We start from the raw sequence: 24703 nt of genomic DNA on the forward strand, positions 1-24703 counted from the left end.
CAGGTAACAATTTGCCTTCCCTTATGTACATTAGCAAACCAAATGTATTTTTGTCACAATCGACCATGGTTTTGTGGTCATAACTTTTTAATTCCAGATTTTAATCAATTCAAATTCCACCATTTGCGGTGGTGGGGTCTAAACTGGATTCCCAGAACATTACCTTGGTCTGTGGATTACTGGCCCAGGAAACAATGCCAATGCCATCATCACCTCCGTGTCAGATTGTTCTCTGTCTCCTTGCTCTGCACCAACTATATCAGTCTTGTTTTGCCTTTCAATAACTTCAAGCATATCTTTGTAACATTCCCAACATTTCGAATCGGCCCATCAGGACACCTGTCACTGTCATCTTAAGAACGTAGGAATAGATGTAAGTCATTTAACCCCTCCATTTCCCATTGACACACTACGTCGGTTTGCACGTGGCCCACTTTCTCTAATCAATGCCTTTGTTTTGTGACTCATTGTTCTTTGTATCTTTCGCGTTTGCCAATATCTGTGCTTGTTTTTACATTTTTGTATGCATTTTGTCTTGCTTGTTTAGTATTTTATGGCTGACTTTTTGTCAGAAGTTTAAGAAGTATAAGTAAGTTGGATGAAACTTTTTTATTTGAATTCCTTCCACTCATCTGCCTTCATTTACATCATAATGCGGGCAGCATGGTGGCTCAGTGGCTAGCACTGCTGCCTCACAGCACCAGGGACCTGGATTCGATTCCAGCCTCTGGCATCTGTCTGTGTGGAGTTTGCACATTTTCCTTGTGTCTGTGTGTGATGTTGTTTGGAGGGTTGCTGAGGACTGGATGGGCTGATTGGCTGCTTCCACACTGCAAGGATTCTATGATAACAGACTTAGCTCATTTTTTTTTGTCAGCAGTCTTTGTCTCAATACATCAAAATCAATTTTACCTAGACTCTGAGTAGCTGATTCACATTTCTCCCTTTCAAACACTCTACAAACCTCAATCATACTATAATTGCTTTTAGATAAATATTCACATGCTGTTAGACATCTGCTTTCTGAATCATTACTAACTTTAATATTCAGAACAGCTCCCCTGTTGATTCAAGGCATTGGTATTGCAGAAAACACATGGATGCTCTCAAGGCAGTCACTCTGTTTCTGAAATATTCAAGTCTGCTTGTCCAATCTCTGCATTTATACAATTAACTGTTTCACAGTTCCGAACAAATGCCTCTTCACGATTCCAGTACAGTATTAAACCCTTTTCAGGTTTAAAAAAATTGACTCAAGGTCTCCACTGCTTTCCTTTAATCATATTCTCTCGCACTATTGAAGTGATTTCATATTTGATTAGTAAATTGAGTCCTAACCCCCACCATTTTCCTTATCTTTCCTGTAGACTATATAACCCAGTATATTTCTTGTCCAAGTCGTCATGTAGCTATGTCTCAACCATGGTTACTCTGAGTTGATTTATATTTACAATTAATTCAGTCTTTTTGTTTTTTTTCCCAGAAAAACTTGTAGGGGTCATCTATTTTGTTTTGGAGCTCACGTGTTTTGCATGTATGTTGCTTATTTTTCTCTTCTTGCTTAATTACAGTTTTAGCTTTCCATTTGTGTAAAAAGCAACTTGTTATTTTGTTTTCTCTACTTTCTTCCCATTCATTGCTTTTACATTATTACTACCTTTTTGCCTGACCCCTATCAGTGTTTAAAGTCTTTGTGAATACCTGATTTTTCCTTTTCACTCAAATCTTGGTCCCAACATGTGGAGCTTAATCTAACTGTGAGGTCCTATCTTAATCCAGTCTTGGTGCCACTGTCCCTTGAAATAGAATTCATTTTAGCCACATCACTCATTCAGTTACCTGTTTACCTTAGTAATCTGCTTATTCCTATGCCACTTTGCACATGGAACAGGTACTAATGCTGAAGTTGTACCTTTTGAGGACCTGTTCTTCAATTTATCTAGTAGTTCTTGGTTTCTGCAATACCTCTCCCAGTGTAATTGATCTGAAAATCTTTCACAATGACTCCTTTCAGACAGCCTTTTAAGCTAGTTTAAGATATCCCTTGCTCTGTAACCAGGTAGGAAACTTAGCATTTGATGCACTTTATTGTTCCTCATTACAAAGAATGCTATTTGTTCTTGTAACTATTGAAATTGTCACAACACTTTCCCACCTATCGCCCCTTCCCACACTCCGACTGGAGCTACAGGCTATCATCTTCAACTCTCCCTCAGTCACCTAACCCCGCCTTCCATGACCTTCGAATGGCCACCTTCATTTGATCAACTGTCAACTTACAACAATCGTCCGCCAACATTGAACTGCCTTCTAGCAGTTGACCTGACAACAATCATCCTCAACCGATCTTCCCTCTTGAGCTGTCTTTATTAAAGATTATTGTTCCCTCTATCCATACTGTTCTACTTAGAGCCACTACAACACAGCTGTCTTCCTTGGACAGCCATGCTCAACCTCCTCTGACTATCCTCCTTCTTACAAATGGCCATGCCCTGACCTCCCTTGGCATTGTCTACCTGAGCTCGAGGCGACATCTCAGCCTCCTCTTTGCTGATCCAGAAGGAAAAGCAGTGCCTACTCTCTCCATATCCAACTGGAAAACAACCATGCATCCTGCTCTTTTACTCTGTTGTGAATCTGAAGGCATATGTTTCTTGTTTGCTGCTGACTTAATCACAAACGTATAATTTAGTCTAGCAACCAATGATTCTTGAATATGTAGGACATACTAATAAATTAAAAATAAGTTCCTTTTGTTTGCAGGTGGGCAACTTGATTTGCCTTTAATCCCCAACAACCTAACTCTAAAATTTCAGTTTTCACCTGCCCCATGCAGGAAGCTGTTGTTTCACCTTTTGCAGAATTAAATGACTCTGTCCCACCATTCTTCACTCCCAAGAACCTTAGATACCAGCCCTTCCAGCAGATATGGTTTTGCTAGCCTAATGTATGGAATTGTTTGAGACAGTGAAAATGACAAGATGTTCTGGTCCTAAACAACACAACACTACACTGAAAAGTGAAGCATGATCAAAGAAATTGGTGTTTTCATGTGAAGATTACACCAGTGACTTGTTAACTGGTGTGTTTTTGAATATCTATTTTTGGGTTTAAATTTGTCTTTGTTAATCAAAATATTTTTCATTTAGATTGTTTCTGAGTCCATTTTTAACTGTGCAATTCTGCAGAGTAGTTGATATAACTGAAGCAAGTGTGATCATCGCCATCTCATCTCCACACAGAAGTGAGTCTCTTGAAGCAGTGAAATATTGCATTGCAACTTTGAAAGCAACAGTACCAATATGGAAGAAGGTATGTACTTTGACATCTGTGGATGAGACTTTGCCTGTGGCAGTGGTGCAATGTTGACTTCAGCAAATTTGCTAGCCCTTGATACAGCACACTGAAAGATGCATTTCACTCACCTGAGCTGAAAATGTGTTGCTGGAAAAGCGCAGCAGGTCAGGCAGCATCCAAGGAACAGGAGAATTGACGTTTCGGGCATAAGCCCTTCTTCAGGAAACAGCTTATGCCTGATTCTCCTGTTTCTTGGATGCTGCCTGACCTGCTGCGCTTTTCCAGCAACACATTTTCAGCTCTGATCTCCAGCATCTGCAGTCCTCACTTTCTCCTTGAAGATTTCATTCACCTGATATTACTTCAGAAGAATATTTTCCAAATTCTCTTATTATTTAACCTCCTATCAAGATTTGATTGTCCAAACAACAGAAACAAGGATGGCTTGATCCAGTGCACAGTTGTTTCTCAAATTTTAATCACCAACTGACTTGAAGGTTGGGATTGGGTAGGGATGTGAAGATGTAGATAAAACACTACAAAACATTAAAAATTGAGGATTGTGCTGCAGTAACACTTTGTAATCTTTTCCTTTAGATGACACCCAATTATTTATTATTTTCACCCTCTGCATGAAAGCTCTCCCTCCATTTTCCTAAAGTAAATTTCCATCTCCTTTCATTGAACAGCAAATTTCTTAGTTTGTTACCCATGTCAGTCCTCTTAACTACGTAGTTACTTCCCAGAGATATGCAAGTCTAAACACATTTGTACTTCTGCAAGTCAAGTCTAGCCAAATTTTAAATCAAAACTGCTTTGCCTCTGATTCCAGTGCATCCTCTCTGTGCTTCACTTTTCTAATGCATTTATTGTTACATTATATAATCTTGAGCTTCATCTCACTGTAACTGTTGTGCCTCGAGTTTCTGGGAGTGGCACAGGTGGCTGGGAGCTTCTTGTCAACGCGAGGCTGCTGGCTTTGTGTTGGCTCTGCAATTTTCCAAGACCATCCAGCTGAGTCTGTGTATATTAAAAAATTTATATTTAAAAATGTATGATCTTTCCATGTTATGAATTTTACAATCTGTTGAAACCTGCTGAGTAAATGCCTTATTAATTTCTTTCTCTTTACACCTCCTGGCTATTTCCTGGCATTCGTGAAGTCATCAGTGTGTAATTATTGGAATGGTGCAATTGTGCAGCAGTCAGGAAGGAGAGCTCCACCATCCATTGCTATTTTATATCCATCACTGCTCCTCTGGCCTGTATTACCGTGCTTAACAAGTTAGACTGAATGGCATGATGTGCTTTAAGGTACATGAGGTTACTAGCTTCTGCCTTTACATCTTCACAAAGCTAGCTGATAAAGTGAGACCAGTCTGTGAAGTGGAGCCTATCTATGATACTATCATTTTTTATTCAGTGATAGCAGTGGTATCAGTGAGAATGTGAATCAACAGAATGGAGAAACAACACTCTCATACTCATGCATGGTTTTAATTCCTTCATCACAGAAACACAATAATAAAACAACCATTTTAGAAATGCATATGTTAAGCATGGGATAATTTGAGTTTGAAAAAAAATTTATATTTACTTACAATTTTAGGAGATTTATGACACAGAAGAATATACATGGAAAGAAAATAGAGAATGTCTGTGGGCACAAAATGGACAGAAATAATTAGTTCCTGAAGGAAGACTTATCACAGGATCTGATGCTGAAACTTTGAGTCAAAGTTAAGTGATTAATGAATTAATTGAAATTGGTGATTTGCCTTTGCACTATAGTTGTATGTACAAACATGACATATGACAAGCAAACTCTACATAATACTATACTTTTATATTAAAAAATGTATGATCTTTCCATGTTATGAATTTTACAATCTGTTGAAACTTGCTGAGTAAATGCCTTATTAATTTAACTTAATTTCTTTCTGCTCAAGCACATTTTTAAACAAGCATATGCAATAATGTTGGTCAAAATTAAATTCTAAAGATAATTATGATCAAATCAAAGGAATCTTTTCTATTAATTTTAACATGCAAAAGCTGTTCTTTGCTCACTCAGTTTGTAAATCTATTTCGTTCTAAAAATAAAAGTATAATACTTTTTTCCTCCATTAAAAATTACAGAAAAATTATTTAAAAATGGAATTTACCCAGCATGAAAACTATTTGTCAGATGTTTTTAGCATATGATTGATTTGCAGTGCTCTGCATCATCGAGTAATGAAAATTAAATTTTAATGTATATGACCGCAACCTATGTATGAAAAATATATTTTTGCCAGATTGAACATTTATGATGTAATTATAAATTATTCTGTGATTTCCAACATGTGCAACTGGAGTTTTCATAGCAATATTGGATTTTAACTGGTTTGCTTTTTTTTTGTATGGCAGCAATTTGACAAGTAAAATATTAGAGCTAAAATATTTGAGAGCTAAAATATTAGATGTGGGAAGGAAAATTGTTCTAAAGTTGAATTCAGAATCATTGAAGCAAATTTTATGATTTCTATATTTAAACAAAAAAAAATCAGGCCACTTGTTGGATGTCTTTTTGATAAGAACACTCTAGACTTGGTAGAATTTCAGTGCATCTTCATTGGGGCTGGTTTGCTGCAATAAAGGCATTTACATGTCAGTGGGCCCCTGCTTCGTGTTGGATATGTCATTGCTGTGGGGAGAGAATAAGAACATTGTTGTAAGTGCGAATTTCAGCACAGACTTACCTAATTGGTAGAACAGCCCCAAATGGCCTCAAAATGGCAAGAGCCTCACAGAAATTAACCAGACTCACCCACAGCCATTTGGCCACAAATTCAGTTATTTTCAATGATCTTTTATAACTGTTTTGAACTAGAAGGAATTAAACACAGTTCACTGTAAATGTGAAACATCTCCTTCCCAATATTTAGACTCTATTGCAGGATAGGTGAATTGTGACCCCTAGTGGTTGTATTGATCATATGCCGTTCCCAAGCGCTCAACTGTGTTACCAAGCTAGGAGAAAGTGAGGACTGCTGATGCATGAGATCAGAGGTGAGATTGTCGTGCTGGAAAAGCACAGCTGTTCAGGTACCATCCCAGAAGCAGGAGAATCAGCATTTCATGCAAAAGACCTTCATCAGGAATGACCCTTGTGGGGTGGGAGGCTGAGAGATAAATGGGAGGGAGGTGGGGCTGGGAGGAAGGTAGCTGGGAATGCAATAGGTAGGTGAAGGTGGGGGAGAAAGTGATAGGTCAGAGAGTAGGGTGAACGTTTAGATGGGAAAGATGGACAGGTCAAGAGGGTGGTGCCAAGTTTGGAGGTTTGGGACTGGATAAGATGGTGGGAAGAGGAAATGAGGAAACTGGAGAAATCCACATTGTTGCGTGTGGTTGCAGGGTCCCAAGGTGGAAGATGAGGCGTTCTGCCTCCAGGTGGTTAAGGTTTGGTGATGGAGGAGGCCCAGGACCTGCATGTCCTTGTTGAAGTGGGAGGGGGAGTTGAAGTGTTCAGCCATGGGGCACTGGGGTTAGTGGGTGTGGGTGTCCCAGAGATGTTCTCTAAGATGGTCCGCAAGAAAGGCATCCTGTCTTCTCGATATGGAGGAGACCATCTCTGGTGCAACGGATACAGTGATGACCTTTGTGAAGGTACAGGTAAATGTGAAAGGATCCTTTGGGGTCTTGGACAGAGGTGAGGGGGGAAGGTGTGGTCGTAGGTTTTGCACTTACTGCGGTGGCAGGGGAAGGTGCTGGGAGTGTGGTGAGGGGGTGTGGATCTGACAGGGGAGTCACAGAGGGAATGGTCTCTCTGGAACGCTGTTAGGGGTGAGGAGGGAAATCCCTAGTGGTGGGGTTTGTTTGTAGCAATCGACATTTCTGGCAAAAGCCCTTCATCAGGAATGAGGCTTGTGGGCTCGGGGTGCCGAGAGATAAATGGGAGGAGGGTGTGGCTGGGGGGGGAAAGTATCTGGGAATACAATAGGTAATCTCAGCTGCATCCCATCCAGGCCTGTATACATCTCGATAATATCTCCCCTCAATCTCCTATGCTTTAAAGAAATAAGTCCTAGCTTGTCGAACCTCTTCTTTTAACTCAGACCATTGACTCTTTGCAGTTTAATGATATCCTTCCTATAGTAAGGTGACCAAAACTGAACAGAATACTCTAAGTGCGGCCTCACCAACGTCCTGTATACCTGCAACATAACTTCCCAAGTTATGCGCTCAGTGCCCTGACTGATGAAGGTCAGTGTGCCAAAAGCCTTTTTCACTGTCCTGTCTACCTGTGACTCCACTTTCAGAGAACTATGAACTTGAACTCTGAGGTCCCTCTGTTCTTCTACACTCCTTAAGGCCCTACCATTCACCATGATACCCCTACCTTGATTTGACTTTCCAAAATGCAAGACCTCACACTTACCAATATTAAACCCCATTTGCCATTTCTCGGCCCACTTCTCCAGCTGATCAAGGTCCTGCTGCAATTTTGATAACCTTCCTCACTGTCCACGATACCACCTATTTTAATGTCATGAACAAACTTACTAATATACCTCGTACACTCCCATCTGAGTCATTGATATACATAACACACAGTAATGGGCCCAGTATCGACCCCTGAGGCAGTCCACTATTTATAGGCTTCCAGTCTGACAAGGATCCTTCCACTATTACTTTCTGCTTCCTACCAGCGAGCTAATTGTGTATCTAATTTGCCAGCTCCCCCTGGATTCCATGTGATCTAACCTTACAGCGCCATGTGGAACCTTACCAAAGGCCTTACTGAAATCCATATTGACTATGTCTACCACCTTGCTCTTGTCAATCTTCCTGGTCACTTCATCAAACAACTGCACAAATTTGTGAAGCATGATCTCCCACGCGCAAAGCCATGCTGACTACTCCTAATCAAACCCTGTCTTTCCAAATGCATATATGTTTTATCTCTCAGAATCTTCTCAAGTAACTTACCTAGCACAGAGGTTAGGTTTACTGGTTAATAGTTCCCAGGTTTTTCTTTGTAGTCCCTTTTGAATAAGGGCACAACATTCACTACCCTCAAGTCTTCCAGGCTCTCACCTGTGGCTAATGATGATCCAAATCTATCAGTCAGGGCCACCACAATTTCTTCTCTAGCCTCTAGCAGTGTTCTTGGATATATCTGGTCAGGACCAGGAGATTTGTCCATCTTCATGCACTCTAATACATCCAACACCTCTACTATAATATGGACCGCCTTCAAGATATCATCACTAACTTCCCAAGTCGTCTTATCTTTCTCCACTTTAAACACCGAGGTGAAATATTCATTAAGAACTTCGCCCATACATGTCTACTTTAGTCCTTGAGGGGCCTATTCTCTCTCTCTCTCTAGTTATTCATTTTCGTTTAATATACTGAAAGTACCTCTGGGTTCACCCTAATCTTCGTAGCCACAGCTATCTCATGCCCCCTTTTCGTCCTCCTGATTTCCTTCTTCAATAAACTCTTGTATTCCCTGTATACCAACAAGGATTCCCTTGATCCCAGCTGCCTGTACCTCAGCCATATCTCCTCCTTTATTCTCGACAAAACCTCAATATCTCATGTCATCAGGTGTTCCCTATTCCTGTCAACTTTGCCCTTCATTCTCACAGGAACATATAGACCTTGAACTCTAACTATCTCACTTTAAAGGCCTCCCACTTGACTGTTCAGTGCTCCCAACTGTAACATGCTGCCTGCCTTCCCTCCTGCGTAAAAAAACAAAGTAAGAGATTGCTGGTTGCCAAGTAAGCACAAAGTGATTATTTGCTACGAAATGAAGCTAGGAGCCAAAAGATGCATTCAGTTTCAATGAATATGATGTGTATATGTCCCTGTGCACGAAGTAATCTTAGAGGCATGCAAGTTCTATTTTTCCTGAGCTCCATAGTGAGCTCTTAAACAATCGAAAAGGGTCTGAGTTGGACAGTGAGCACAGATGGTTGATGTGGTCAGCCAGATAATTTACTCATGCCAACATGCATTGACCAAGGGTGAAGAAATTGATGACAGTGGGGCCGATCAGTTGGCCAACAGCAGTCACCAGTTCCACACTCTGGTTTACAAGTTGGAAATGTACATTGCTGAGTTGCTCAGGAAAGGAGAGAATTGGAGGTGACGTGGAAATAAGGCAAGTTCAGCTAATAGCATGAAAATAAGGTAGTTGCATGTGATAGTAAGATTCTGAAGTCACTCCTGAAATGCTGAAGGGGGAAAATTGTGAAAAATTTTCTCAAAATTTTCTCCATGTTAAGATTCTCATTTTTCCATTCTCGCCATACTCTGAACTTTCTCAGCCCTGGCCAAGCCAATCCAGGGAGGGGATGTTTTGCAGAGAAATTGACTTATTTCCACAAGACTGCTTGTTATTGGGTAGGCTTAAATAAGTGTTGGTTTGAATATGTTTGGGTAATACCTTAATAATTTTCTCTCCAAATCTTTGCTCAGAGCTGAATCTTCCTTTTTAAATTTATCCTCGTTTATTTTTTCGTCATCTCATTTGAATTTGATTTGAGATGATTTGAGATGTTTTTCCTTAGATGTGGAGTTCAGAATTGCTTGCCATCCAGAGATGGTCTCACCAAAGCCTTATGTGCAATTGCAGCTTATTCTCCTCTTCCAGTCGCCTTGTAATCGAAGCCAATGTTGTTAATTGTTTGCTATTTTTGCCCACTTTTAACATTTTTTTGTACAGCCAACTCTCTCTAAATCTTAACATTTAGAGATATCCAGGCTTTTTAAAAAAAAAAAAATTTTATTCTTACTGTCAAAATAAATGAACTTGCTCTGCAGCATCTGAAATCTTTGGAGTTCATTTCTCTCTCTCCCTCTCTTTGTTTATTCATACCCTGAACAGAACTGGAGAAGGGTAATGGATGTGTAAAAACCCCTGTGGAATCAACACCCAAGAAAATTAAGTTCACAATACTGTTCTACAATGATAATAGCATTCAGAGTAAAAGTCAACACATAGGTGCAGTATTTTTTTTATTAAAGTCTGGTAGTCACAGGAGCTACAGCAATTTATATAAAAAGGAGTTAATGCATAATGGGAAAATCATTTAGATTTTCATTTCACGATGAAAACCACAAATGTAAAGTTGAGGCAAAAACAACCCAATAAATATTAATTGAAAACTTAATGCAAGAAAACTCAAATAATTCTGTATGTATAAAAACGTAACAGTGCAAATAGCAAAGTCCCCACCAGTGCACCATAGCTGACTTTTATGTACGGATTCAAACTACCAGAGTGATCAGTATACTAGATTTTCAGCAGGTTTTTTTTGGCAGTTTTTACACTGTTCAAAAGCAATAAAAAATACAATCTCATATTGGAGGCAGAAATGTTAATCCACATGAAACATAAATTGCTAATCACATTATTTAAAACAGTACCAGCCTTGAGAAGTCTTTTCTCTTGTCAAAGAAATTTCTTATGATTCCTACCTAATCCCAAAGATAAATTGTACAAAAACAATCCTTAACAAATATTGTGCAAAAGAAATTAGGAAAGTTTTATTTACATAATTAGTACCATTGAACACAACCCCTCCATGACAGTAGCTTTTATAAATTAAGTCCATCACATAGTGGGTTTTTATTATTGTTGTTAGAAACCCATTTTGAGCTTAGAGTATGTCATAAATTTCAGATGAATTCCTGCTCTGATCAGATTTGAAATATCAAAACATATGATACAGTGCAGAGAAACAGGTGTAAAGTGTAAAGTTTAACAGTATGTTACTGCAGTCTGACAACATTATATGCTTTGAATTGCAATGCAAGTTTAAAACTGGAATTAACTTTCCATATTTGTGATTTGGTATCATATTGTGCGTAACTATTGGGCCCATGTTATGGTACTGTTTTTGATCAGATCCAACATTTATACTTGGTCATTGTACATGTGAAGACAATGGGGATAACTTCTAATGTGCTGTTGGCAGGAATCCTGGGCCACCACTTTAGAAACTTGGACAGGTGTTGCATGCATGTATCATATATCTGAGATTCACTCTCAATGTGCAATTTTTTTGCAATGCAGAGATTTGTATTCAGTATCTCAGTGATAATCAGTAAAGTACCACACAGCACAGTTACCCTTTATTTGTTGCTGCTGATCCTAGTTAGAAATTAAATTATCTTGAGGTGTAAGTGTTATTATTTTTCTCTTTTACAGAATGAACATTGTATAACAAAATTCAGTGACTGTCGATTACTCACCATGGTATCACCCACTTAAAACATTAAGCATATTTTATAAAACTGGAACAGTGACATTATATTTTAAAATCTGAAAGATTAATGGTGAAATTCCCAGGAAAATTGTCCATTTTCCTTCATAATTGACAACGCACAAATTAACTTGCCATCTTAGAAATGCCACGTTTTAAAGCCATGTACCTCCATGGTTTGTTTAGTGTGTCAATTACAAAGAAAAACAAGCACATTTTCAAAGTAGAAATTTCACTCCCATAAAATGTAAACAACGAATGCATGGAACATGAATATTTTTCTAATATTGTCAAACTCTTTTGATCGTGAGTTGATATTTCATATAATTTTGTGAGCAGATACTTTAGCTGTTCACTTCAAAAAATAGTGCTAAACAGAACAAGTAAAAATTCATAGTGGATTCAAATATCATTCATTATTCTTCTTCAGCATCTTGGTCACCATTGTTTTCATTGTCCTCTTCATCCTTTTGCAGTTTGGTGTATTTTCTTTTAAAGAATCCAAGCTGTTTTTTAGAGGAGAAGGAAAGTTCACTCACATTGATCAAATTAAAAATCACATTTCCTCAAGAAATCCACCAATGGGATTCACTCAACTATGAACTGCTATTTAGGATGTAATTCCCTTTATGGGTGATACTGTAGGTGATCCTAACTTACACTATGTATATCTGTACTGTAATGTAACTTTTTTTCTTTATTTTCTCTATTTTCTTGTACCTAAGCTTTATACTTGGATACAAGTCATTCAGCTATAATGTGCGTTTTATTAATGCGATTGACGAAGTGGGGATGCTGTTTCTACAGCGCAAACTTTTAAAGCATGTGTTGGCTGGAACATGATTATATTGCCAACACTTTAAGCATGATTTTTCTATAACAAGAACACAACCATCACGTTACAGGAGAACAGGTTGTACTTTGTACCTCAGATGGTGTTGGCGACATTGTACACTTTTTACTGTACTCCTGTTCTTTTGTCACTTGAGTACACGTGACACTAAACCTAATTCCACTTCTAATACTGGGATAAATCTGCTTCAAGAAAAGCAAGAAAGAAGCTCCATCTTTGCCACGCGAATGAGAAAAATGTTTGTTTTTAGAGAGCTACCACAAACATTATGTGCCAAATGACCACCTTCTGAACTGTTAACATTTTGTAATATTTTAAAAGTTATGTTTATGCATGGGCTGTAGTTGTCACTGACTGGCACAACACTTATTTGCTATCCTGTAGTTGCTCTGAAGGCAGTGGTGGTGAGCTGCCTTCTTGGATTGAAATGTAGGTACAACCAGTGCTGTGAAGAAGGGTGCATCAGGATTTTGATCCAATGACAGGGAAGAATTTTTTATTCATTCATGGGATATGGGCATCGCTGGCTGGCCAGCATTTATTAACCATCCATAGATGCCCTTGAGAAGGTGGAGGTGAGCTGTCTTCTTGAAGCATTGAGAACCATAATAGATTGATCCACCAGGCCAAAAGGAGGGAATGGCAATATATTTCCAAGTCAGGATGGTGTGTCTTTTGGATGAGAACTTGTTGATAGGGCTGGTCTTCCAATGCATATGCTGTCCTTGTCTTTATAGCTGGTAGAAGTCACAAGTTTAGAAGGTACTGTTGGAGAGTTGTCGCAGTACATCTTAAACACAATGCTGCCATATTGCTTCTGAGGTGAGAAGAGTGAATGTTGAAGATGGTGGATGGAGTGCCAGTCAAGCAGGCTGCTGTGTTAATGGTGTCACGTTTCTGGAGTAATAGCTGCATCACACCTTCTCTCAAACCCCCACCCACACTTCCTCATCCCACTCTTCTGTCCAGGTAAGCGTAGAGTATTCCATAATGTTCCTGCCTAGTATCCTGTAGATAGTGGACAGGCTTTGGGGGTATAAGAGGGAAGTCTCTCACTGCACAGGTACAAGCTTCTGACCTGTTTTTATAGCTACAGAATTTTGTAATGGACCAGTTTTGTTTCTGCTCAATTGTAACCTCCAGGATCAGGTGGAGCATTCAGCAAGGGTAATGTCATGTGGTATTGGCTATTCCCTCTTCTTGGAGAATGTCATTACCTGGGCTTGGGTGGCATTAATGTTACTTGCCACTTGTTTTCCAAGCCTGGCTGCTATCCAAGTCTTGTGCTATATGGAAATTGACTGCTTCAATATGTGAAGTATCATGGTGCTGGTGCTGGAAAGTGTAAATATGAGCTAATATCCCCTTGTCTGACCATATAATGGAGGGATAGTCGCTGGTGAAGCAGCTAAAGGTGTTGGGTCGAGGACACTACCCTGAGAACTCCTGTAAGGATGTGCTGGGGCCAAGATAACTGATCTCCAACAACCACAGCCATTTTTGATGGATATGCCTCCAACCAGAAGTAAGTTTTCCCGGATTTCCATTGACTCTAGTTTTGCTAGGAATCTTTGAAGCCACACTTAGTTAAATGTTACTTTGATGTCGAGGGCTGTCACTCTCCCCTCATCTCTGGAACTCACGTAGTTTTCCATATTTGTGTCAAACTTGTAGTGAGGTCAGGAGCTGAGTGGCCATGGTGGAACTCAAACCTAGTGTCAGTGAGCAGTTTATTCCTAAGCACAGATAGCACTGTTGATTAATGATCCTTTTCTGATGCTCCAGAGTAGACTAATGGGGACTGAGTAAACTGATTTATCCTGCTCTTTGTAAATATGGCATACCGGTGCAATGTTTCACCTTATCAGGATGATGCCAGTATAGTGGATGCACTAGAACTGCTTGGTAGTGTGTGACTAGTTCAGGAGTACTAGTCTTGTATAATATTTACAGAATGCTGTCAGGGCCCATACCTTTTGCAGAATCCAGTGCCTTCAGCCATTTGTTGGTAGCAGGTGAAGTAAATAGGATTCTTTAAAGAGGGGGTATCTGTGGTGGTAAAGTCTTCTGGAAGAGGTCAAGGTGGATCATTCACTCAACTCACTGGCTGGTGGTAGTTGAAATCTTTAACCTTGATGTTTGTAGTGATGTGGTGGGCTCCTCCATGATTGAGGATGGGGATACTTGTGCACACTCCTCCTTTGGTAAGTTGTTTAATTGTCCACTACCTTTCACAGCTGGATGTGGTGGGACTGCAGAGCTCAGATCTGATCTGTTGGTTGTGAGATGGCTTAGCCCTGTCTGTTGCATGCTGATTCTGTTGTTTGACATACACGTAGTCATACAGTGTAGTTGTTAACGCATCATTTTTAGATATGTCTGGAACGGTTCCTGGCATGCTAACTTGATAGTAATAGTAGAGCGGGGGATATGAGAATGCAAATTGTGTTTCTGCTGATGACCCAAAAAGCTTTGGGGATGCCCAGGTTTGAATTACACTATCTACTCCAAATCTGTTCCATTTAGTATGGTGGTAGTGGCACACAAAATGATGGAGGGTATCCTCAATGTGAAGATGAGACATTGTCTCCATAAAGACTGTGTGGTGGATATTCCTATCTTTGTTGACAGTTGCATCTCACCAGGTGGAGTGGTGTGGACTAGGTCTAGTAGATACTTTCCTCATGTTGGATCCCTCACCTCTCGCCAGAGACTTAGTCTAGCAGCTATGTCCTTTAGGATTCAGCTGGTTCAGTCAGTAGTTCTGCTGCCAAGCCAATCTTGTTGATGGAAATTGAAGTCCCCCACCCAGTGTACATTCTGTGCCCTTGCCACCCTCAGTATTTCCTTCAAGTGCTGTTCAACATGGAGGAGTACTGATTCATTAACTGAGGGTGAATCTAAGTGGCAACTGAGGAGGTTTTCTTGCCCATGACCTTTCATAGGGTCCAGAATAAAGATTAAAGATTACCAGAGCCAGCCTTTCCACACTGCATACTTTTAGTGAGTTTGTCCATTGTTGGTGGGAGAGGACATGTGCAGAGATGGTTACGGTGGTGTGTGGGATGTTCTCTGTAAAGTATGATTCTGTGAGCATGACTATGAGAATTGCATAGCTACAGGAATTACAGTACCTTTTATGATGAACCAAAAATAACTATCTGAAGTTATTTGAATTATGTGAAGGTTAGAAAACTTAAAAAATATTTACTTTCCACAAGACAGCAATCAATGCCAGAAGTACAAGTAGTCCTCCGATCACACTCCCCACAATCACACCGATGGGAACTTCTTTCTTCATTGGTTTTGATATTTCAACTGGCATCTAAAAGTCAAATTAAAAAAAAGTTATACATAAATTCTGTTCAAAAGTTTGACAAACTTATGAACATGGACTTAAAAAAAAAAGTATAAATTGATCAGTCTCCTTTGGAGTGAATCGGTTTGGTGCTAATTGTGAGAGGTTTGATCCCTGTTCTAGTTGGACCTGCCTCCTGTAGTGGATATTATAGTTCCTCTAGTTGGACCTGTAGTGGATATTATAGTTCCAAGGGTAGCATCTGCCTTTACACAAAGAACTGTAGAAGCATTAAATGGGAAGAATGGGGTTTAACTATGTTAGGGTAGTTCAGGGTTTTAGGATCACCTAGGGATGGTCTTAAGCTCTGGTTGCATTAAAGTGTAAACCTGAGCTGAACGGGAGTTAGATGCACACAGTTTGCCAGTGGGTTTGTTGGTGAATCATTTGGTCTAGAACTGTTATAAAGAGAGAACTCATATTTGCTCAAACTGTGAATAGGAAGTCTGAGATTTGGAAGAGTTATAGACGTCTGTAAGGTGCAGCTGCAGGTAGATTTTTTTTGTGCTTTCAGTTGAGATAGCTAAAAGAGATGGCATGGAAAAGGATCAGGAATCCCTGGTGGACACAGGACAGGAATTATTTACAACTTTGAGAAATCTGTACAAACATTTGTTACTTTGTGATTGTTTCTTTGACTTGCACTCATGTCTCTCTGTCTCTTACTTTGTTTCTTGAGCTGTCTCTCAGGTCTCAGTAGTCAAGATGCTTATATATTCCTGATCTTTATTCCTGATGAAGGGCTTTTGCCCGAAACGTCGATTTCACTGCTCGTTGATGCTGCCTGAACTGCTGTGCTCTTCCAGCACCACTAATCCAGTATTTGGTTTTCAGCATCTGCAGTCATTGTTTTTAACCTAAGATGCTTATATATTCTCACAACAAAGGTTTGAACGTTTTGGAGGTATTCTATCCTGTGATTCTGTGTACTTTCAAATTTCAGCTTTTTAAAATAATAAAACTAAAATCAGGATGAGGAAATCCTGTCTTTGTGTTTCTCTCACAGCCTATCTAATTGATGTTAGTAATTTGAATGCTCACATTTTCTAACTGTCAACAAATCACAGATGATAATTAGTGCTTGTTATCAAAATTCAATGAATTTTTTTAAAGAGCTCAACTTACAATGCAAGAAGAAATGGAAATTACCCAGTTGCTTACCTACTGCGACATGCACTCAGTGCCAGTGGAGAACTTCTTATACCTGCAGATTGAGGTCCTAATGTCATTGATACTCTATTGCAATGTAAATTCAGGCCTGAGCAGGTTTAGCACAGTAACTCCCCTGCCAGCCTCCACCTGCTGTCATCAAGATATATACCACTTTTTTCTACATGTCGTCAGTTCTGAAGAAGGGTCACTGGACTTGGAATGTTCAGTTTTCCCGTTACAGACACTGCCAGACCTGTTGAGTTTTTCTGTTTTTGTTTTAGATCTCCATCATCTGCAGTTGTTTATTTTATTATTATTTATTATTCAAGCCCTCACTGGTGGAGCGTGGCATTCCCACAGACACTTGGCCCAAGACTGTCCAAAGTGGAGGAGGAGCATCCTGGAAGACATTGAGCACCTCTAGTTTTGCCGCCAGGAAAAATGGAAGCCAGGTGAAAGCACCTAAAGGAGCGTGCTGCCACACCAACAGCCCACCCACCCCTTCCTGTGACCACCATAACAGAGCCCGTGGTAGTCAGTCTGTAGAGCCACCTATCGATTCACCCTGAGAGTGGAACAGAGTCGTCCTCATCTGTGAGGGATTGCCTTTTTAACCATGGTTTTAACAAAATAAAAGAATGCCATAAAAGGATATGGGAAGCTGATAAAACATTGAACGATTTTTATAAATTGCTAAGCAATGACTCAAACAAAAACATACACAAACAAAGTCAAATTAATTGCTGACACAGTTGGAACTATGACAACTTGTAGCTATGGTAGCAGATATTCTTAATTATATTTAATATGGGAGAGGCAAACTTAGATTAAATTGGTGTAGCCAACATTTACTTTCTGCCTAGTGGAAGCTATCTCCTTCCAAACTCTACATGTCAAACACAAAACTGTTACAGAGGAGATAAGGACCATTCTGAGCAAATGAAGGCAGAGCTTTAGAAAAATATCTGTTGCATTATTGCATCCAAATAACTCCTTGTTTGCATCTTCGTTAATACAAACATTTATCTTTCTCATATAATTATACATTTACTTTTTTTTTGGTTATACATTCCAAAAATGCTACTTTTGGAATATTTTGTGCAACTCTGATCTCCTCCCTATAGGAAGGATGTTGTGAAACTTGAAAGAGTTCGGAAAAGATTTACAAGGATGTTGCCAGAATTGGCGGATTTGAGCTACAGGGAGAGACTGAATAGGCTGGGGCTGTTTTCCCTGCATTGTCAAAGGCTGAGGAGTAACCTTATAGAGATTTATAAAGTCATGAGGGGCATAGATTGGATGAATAGACAAAGTCTGGGGGAGTCCAGAACTAGAGGGCATAGGTTTGGGGTAAGAGGGGAAAGAATTAAATATGACCTAAGGGGGACAACTTTTTTACGCAGAGGGTGGTGTGTGAATGGAATGAGCTGCCAGAGGAAGTTTTGGAAGCTGGTACAATTACAACATTTAAAAGGCATCCGGAGGGTATATGAATGGGAAGGGTTTGGAGGGATAGCGGCCAAATGCTGACAAATGGGCCTAGACGAGGTTAGGATATCTGATTGGCATGGACGAGTTAGACCAAAGCATCTGTTTCCGTGCTGTACCTTTCTATGACTCTATTCTTGGCATACTGCATTTAGTCAGCACAGGGTTGGTGGGCTGAAGTGTCTGTTTCTGCACTGTACTGTTCTGTTCTGTGATAAAGCATCCTGGGCTTATCTTTGCACCATTTAACATTGCATACATTATTATGATTCAGCACTTAATGAACTTACTTTCTTTGTATAGAAAGAAGGAAGATTTACACCCTTTAAACTTGGAACAATTTTATTGTTTATCTCTGTATTCTCTTCTGTTAAAATGGTCAGATACATACAAAAGCCCCTAGCCTGGCATTCTACTTCTGAAAATAACCCTTCTTTGGAAGAATAATCATTCAGCAGATTATTATTTAATCCTGTGAATTCTGCCAAAAGCTTCTAGGTAGTTTAATTTTGTATGTTGGTTTACTTCTCTTTTTCAGCTCACACTATACACGAGTACAAAGGAAAACAGAAAAGTCCCTGTCAGTTTCCAGCCTCTCCATCCGCAAGTCCTTGGTTGTGTTTCAACATGGCAACACACAGGAGAGTCCTGAGTGGCCATAGGCGAAAGTTTCAGAGGACTCATTGCTTTGTGGGTACCTCTAGGAGATTTGAAGACTAAGGGAGTAAACGCGAACAAAAATGTCTGGAGTTGAACCAAAAGTAAACAATAGCCAAAAAGGGCTGAAAGATTTGAGGCAGACATCACTGTGATGGAATCTGTCTTCAAACCCAGTTATCTGCTCTCATTAATTTTAAGGACAATTTGAGTAAGAAGAACAGGGATGTACTAATAGCCATTCAAAGTCAAGTCCCACAGATTGCTAGGTGCTATCGTCTGGTTATAATTTTGCAGGAATATTCAGATGACATTTGACACTGAGAATGCTTAGGGGAATGAATGGAGTTAAAAAGACAACAGGTTGGCATAGGACACTATCCGAGCAAACTCCTGAAGTCAAATCCTGGGACTGAGATGATTAACCTCCAACGCACTCAACCTTCTTCTTTTGGGCTCAAAGTGACTCCAGTACTGGAAAGTTTTGCTATGGCTCCTTGATGCATCATATTGTTAGCTGCAGCCTTGATGTCATGCACAGTTAGAACATAGAACAGTACAGCACAGAACAGGCCCTTCAGCCCACGATATTGTGCCGACCATTGAGCCTCATGTATGCACCCTCAAATTTCTGTGACCATATGCATGTCCAGGAGTCTCTTAAATGTCCCCAATGACCTTGCTTCCACGACTGCTGCTGGCAACGCATTCCATGCTCTCACAACTCTCTGTGTAAAGAACCCACCTCTGACATCCCCTCTATACTTTCCTCCAACCAGCTTAAAACTATGACCCCTCATGTTAGTCATTTCTGCCCTGGGAAATAGTCTCTGGCTATCGACTCTATCTATGCCTCTCATTATCTTGTATACCTCAATTAGGTCCCCTCTTCTCCTCCTTTTCTCCAATGAAAAAGGTCTGAGCTCAGTCAAGCTCTCTTCATAAGATAAGCCCTCCAGTCGAGGCAGCATCCTGGTAAGCCTCCTCTGAACCCTCTCCAAAGCATCCACATCTTTTCTATAATAGGGTGACCAGACCTGGACGCAGTATTCCAAGTGCGGTCTAACCAAAGTTTTATAGAGCTGCAACAAGATCTCACGACTCTTAAACTCAATCCCCCTGTTAATGAAAGCCAAAACATCATATGTTTTCTTAACAACCCTGTCCACTTGGGTGGCCATTTTAAGGGATCTATGTACCTGCACCCCAAGATCCCTTTGTTCCTCCACACTGCCAAGAACCCTATCCTTAATCCTGTACTCAGCTTTCAAATTCGACCTTCCAAAATGCATTACCTCGCTTTTATCCAGGTTGAACTCCATCTGCCACCTCTCAGCCTATCTCTGCATCCTGTCAATGTCCCGCTGCAGCCTACAACAGCCCTCTATACTGTCAATGACACCTCCAGCCTTTGTGTCGTCTGCAAACTTGCTGACCCATCCTTCAATCCCCTCATCCAAGTCATTAATAAAAATTACAAACAGTAGAGGCCCAAGGACAGAGCCCTATGGAACACCACTCACCACAGCCTTCCAGCCAGAATATTTTTCTTCTACTGCCACTCGCTGTCTTCTGTTGGCCAGCCAATTCTGTATCCAGACAGCGAAGTTCCCCTGTATCCCATTCCTCCTGACCTTCTGAATGAGCCTACCATGGGGAACCTTATCAAATGCCTTGCTGAAGTCCATATACACCACATCCACAGCTCGACCCTCATCAACTTTTCTAGTCACATCCTCAAAGAACTCGATAAGGTTTGTGAGGCATGACCTGCCCCTCTCAAAGCCGTGTTGACTGCATTTAATCAAGCCATCCTCTTCCAGATGGTCATAAATCCTATCCCTCAGAATCCTTTCTAACACCTTGCAGACGACAGACGTGAGACTTACTGGTCTGTAATTGCTGGGGATTTCCCTATTTCTTGAAGAGAGGAATTACATTTGCCTCTCTCCAGTCCTCAGGTATGACTCCAGTGGAGAGCGAGGATGCAAAGATCTTCGCAAGTGGCGAAGCAATTGCATTTCTTGTTTCCCAAAGCAGCCGAGGACAAATCTGGTCCGGGCTTGGCAACTTGTCAATCTTAATGTTTGACAAAGTTTTCAGCACATCAACTTCCTCTATCTCTATCCATTCCAGCATGCACACCTGCTCTTCAAAGGTTTCATTCACTACAAAGTTCATTTCTTTCGTAAAGACAGAAGCAAAAAACTCATTTAGGGCTTCCCCTACCTCCTCAGACTCCACAAACAAATTCCCTATGCTATCCTTGATCGGCCCTACTCTTTCTTTGACCATTCTCTTACTCCTCACATAAGTGTAAAATGCCTTTGTGTTCTCCCTAATCTGTTCTGCCAAGCCTTTCTCATGCCCCCTCCTGGCTCTCCTCAGACCATTTCTGAGCTCCTTCCTCGCCTGCCTGTAATCCTCTAGAGCTGAGCTTGACCCTAGCTTCCTCCACCTTATGTAAGCTACCTTTTTCCTTTTGACGAGAAGCTCCACTGCTCTCGTCATCCAAGGTTCCTTTATCTTACCACTTCTTGCCTGTCTCAGAGGGACATATTTCTTCATCACTTGCAACAACTGTTCCTTAAACAGTCTCCACATGTCTATAGTGCCTTTACCATGGAACAATTGCTCCCAATCCATGCTTCCTAACTCCTGTCTAATCGCACCATAGTTTCCTCTTCCCCAATTAAATATCCTCCCATTTTGCCTAATCCTCTCCTTCTCCATAGCTATGTAGAATGTGAGGCAGTTGTGGTCACTATCACCAAAATGCTCTCCCACCACAAGATCTGATACCTGCCCCAGCTCGTTTCCGAGCACCAAGTCTAGAATGGCCTCTCCCCTCGTCGGCCTGTCAACGTACTGAGTTAGGAAACCCTCCTGAACACACCTAACAAAAACAGTTCCATTCAAATCTTCTGCTTGAAGGAGGTTCCAATCAATATTGGGAAAGTTAAAGTCACCCATTACAACAACCCTACTGCATTCACACTTTTCCAAAATCTGCCGACCTATGCTTTCTTCAATCACCCTGCTGCTATTGGGGGGGCCTGTAGTAAACCCCTAACGAGGTGACTGCTCCCTTGCTGTTCCTAATTTCCACTCATACTGACTTAATAGGCAGATCTTCCTCGACAATGGAAGCTTCTGTAGCTGTGATACCCTCTCTGATTAGTAGTGCTACACCCCCTCCTCTTTTTATTTCCCACTTCCCTATTCTTTTTAAATGCTCTAAACCCCGGAACAACAAGCAACCATTCCTGCCCCTGAGAAACCCATGTCTCTGTTATGGCCACAACATCATAACACCAGGTACTGATCCATGGTCTAAGTTCATCACTTTTATTCCTGATACTCCTTGCATTAAAGCAAACACACGTTAACTGATCCCTTGGTTCCTTCCCAGGAAAATCCTTCCCACTAGCTGGTCTACCTCTTGCTATTGCCTCATCTGCATCAACTCTCATCTCCGGTATACAGCTCAGGTTCCCAACCCCCTGCCATACTAGTTTAAACCCTCTCGAACTACTCGAGCAAACCTTCGACACAGGACATTGGTCCCCTTCCAGTTCAGATGCAACCCGTCCTTCTTTTACAGGTACCGCCTTCCCCAGAAGGCATCCCAATTATCTACATAGCTGAAGCCCTCCCTCCTACACCAGCTGCGCAGCCTCGTGTTAAGCTGCGCCCACTCCCTGTTCCTCGCCTCGCTATCTGGTGGCACTGGTAGTAAACTAGAGAACGCTACTCTGTTTGTCCCGCTTTGCAGCTTCCATCCTAACTCCCTGAAATCACTTTTTATATCTTCGATCCTTTTCCTGGCTATATCATTAGTGCCAATATGTAACATGATTTCTGGCTGTTCGCCCTCCCCTTTTAGAACCTTATACACCCGATCGGAGGTGTCCCGGACCCTGGCACCAGGGAGGCAACATACCTTCCGGGAATCCCGATCCTGACCACAAAATCTCCTGTCGATTCCCCTAACTGTCGATTCCCCTATCGTGTCCCCTACCATGAGTACTTTTCTATTCTGCCCCCTTCCCTTCTTTGCCAGAGTGTTAGGCTCAGTGCCAGAGAACTGACTGCAATGGCTTTCCTCTGGTATGTCATCCCCCCCCCCCCCCCAGCAGTATCCAAAACTGTATACTTATTGCTGAGGGGAATGTCCACAGGGGATCTCTGCACTGTCTGTCTGTCCCCTTTCCTCCCCCCAAACTGAAACCCATCTATCTTTGTCCTGAGCCTTAGGAGTGACCAACTGTCAGCTAATTCCATCTTCCTGCACATGGTCCATATTCCTTTATTCTCTGCCTGCTCGTGTGTCTGTCTAAATGCCTCTGAAACGTGGCTACTGTATCTGCTTTTACCACCTCTTATGACAGTGCATTCCAGGCATCTACCACCCTCTGTGTAAACAAAAATGTTCCTCATATATTTCCTTTAAACTTTCCTCCTTTCATCTTAAACCTGTATCCCCTAGTTTTTGATATTTCCTCCCTGAAGAGACTCCGACTATCCATACTTCTGATAATTTTGTGTACTTCCATGAGGGCATCCGTCAGCCTCTGATGTTCTACTGAAAGCAATCCAAAATTTGTCCAACATCTCAATACAGCTAATACATTCCAATCCAGGCAACATCCCAGTAAACCTCTTCTGCACCTTCTCCAAAATGTTCACATCCTTACTATAGTGTGGCAACTGGAACTGCGCACAGGATTCCAAATATAGCCGAACCAAAGACTTAGACAGATTCGACATAGAGTCATAATCATAGAGATGAAAAGCATGGAAACAGACCTTTGAGTCCAACCCGTCCATGCCGACCAGCTATCCCAACCCAAACTAGTCCCACCTACCAGCACGCAGCCCATATCCCTCCAAACCCTTCCTATTCATATACCCATCCAAATGCCTCTTAAATGTTGCAATTGTACCAGCCTCCACCACTTCAGCTGGCAGCTCATTCCATACAGGTACCACCCTCTGTATGAAAAAGTTGCCCCGTAGGTCTCTTTTACTATCTTATCCACTTGTGTTGCCACTTTGAGGGAGTTATAGAGTTGGATTACATTTGACCTCCCAAACGCTTCACTTCATACATATTTGGATTAAACTCCATTTGCCATTTCACCAATTTTCTGGCTGATATATATCCTTTGATATACTTCCTCACTATTTGCAATTCCATCGATTTTTGTAATATTTGCAAACTTACTAATCAGATGACTGACATTTTCATCCAAATCATTCATATGTTACAAACAACAGAGGTCTCAGCAATGATCCAAGTGGAACACTGCTGGTCACAGACTTGCATTCTGAAAAACACTTCTCCACAATTACTCTGTCTTCTACAGCCAAGACAATTTTATATCCAACTTACCAAGTCACCTAGATTTCATGCAATTTGATCTTCTGGACCAGCCTACCATGGGAGACCTTTGCAAATGTTTGAGTAAAGTCCACAACATCCACTGCCCCACCCTCATTAATCATTCTCATCACTTGCTCAAATAAACTCAATCGAATTTGTGAGACAAGACTTCACACAAAGCCATACTGACTATCTCTAGTAAGATCTCTATCTCAAATGTGAGTAGATCCTGTCCTTAAGAATCTTCTCCA

General features: G+C 40.9%; 2 protein-coding genes across 2 annotated transcripts in view; one reads left to right on the forward strand and one right to left on the reverse strand.

Annotated features, from left to right (window-relative positions):
• Positions 1-10308, forward strand: part of LOC140477785 (molybdopterin synthase catalytic subunit) — a 68682-nt gene extending 58374 nt beyond the window's left edge. The window contains exons 3-4 of the mRNA XM_072571630.1: positions 3189-3312; positions 4907-10308. Of these exons, the coding sequence (XP_072427731.1) occupies positions 3189-3312; positions 4907-4981 (199 nt within the window). The 3' untranslated portion in view covers positions 4982-10308. The remainder of the gene's footprint in view (positions 1-3188; positions 3313-4906) is intronic.
• A 13-nt stretch (positions 10309-10321) lies between these two features.
• Positions 10322-24703, reverse strand: part of LOC140477769 (integrin alpha-2-like) — a 188164-nt gene continuing 173782 nt past the window's right edge. Inside the window, exons 29-30 of the mRNA XM_072571628.1 lie at positions 15623-15736; positions 10322-12064 (exon numbers count right to left, since the gene is read on the reverse strand). Coding sequence (XP_072427729.1) covers positions 11975-12064; positions 15623-15736 — 204 coding nt within the window. The 3' untranslated portion in view covers positions 10322-11974. The remainder of the gene's footprint in view (positions 12065-15622; positions 15737-24703) is intronic.

The sequence above is a fragment of the Chiloscyllium punctatum genome, chromosome 1 (genome assembly GCF_047496795.1).
Source record: "Chiloscyllium punctatum isolate Juve2018m chromosome 1, sChiPun1.3, whole genome shotgun sequence".
NCBI classification, from domain to species: Eukaryota; Metazoa; Chordata; class Chondrichthyes; order Orectolobiformes; family Hemiscylliidae; genus Chiloscyllium; species Chiloscyllium punctatum.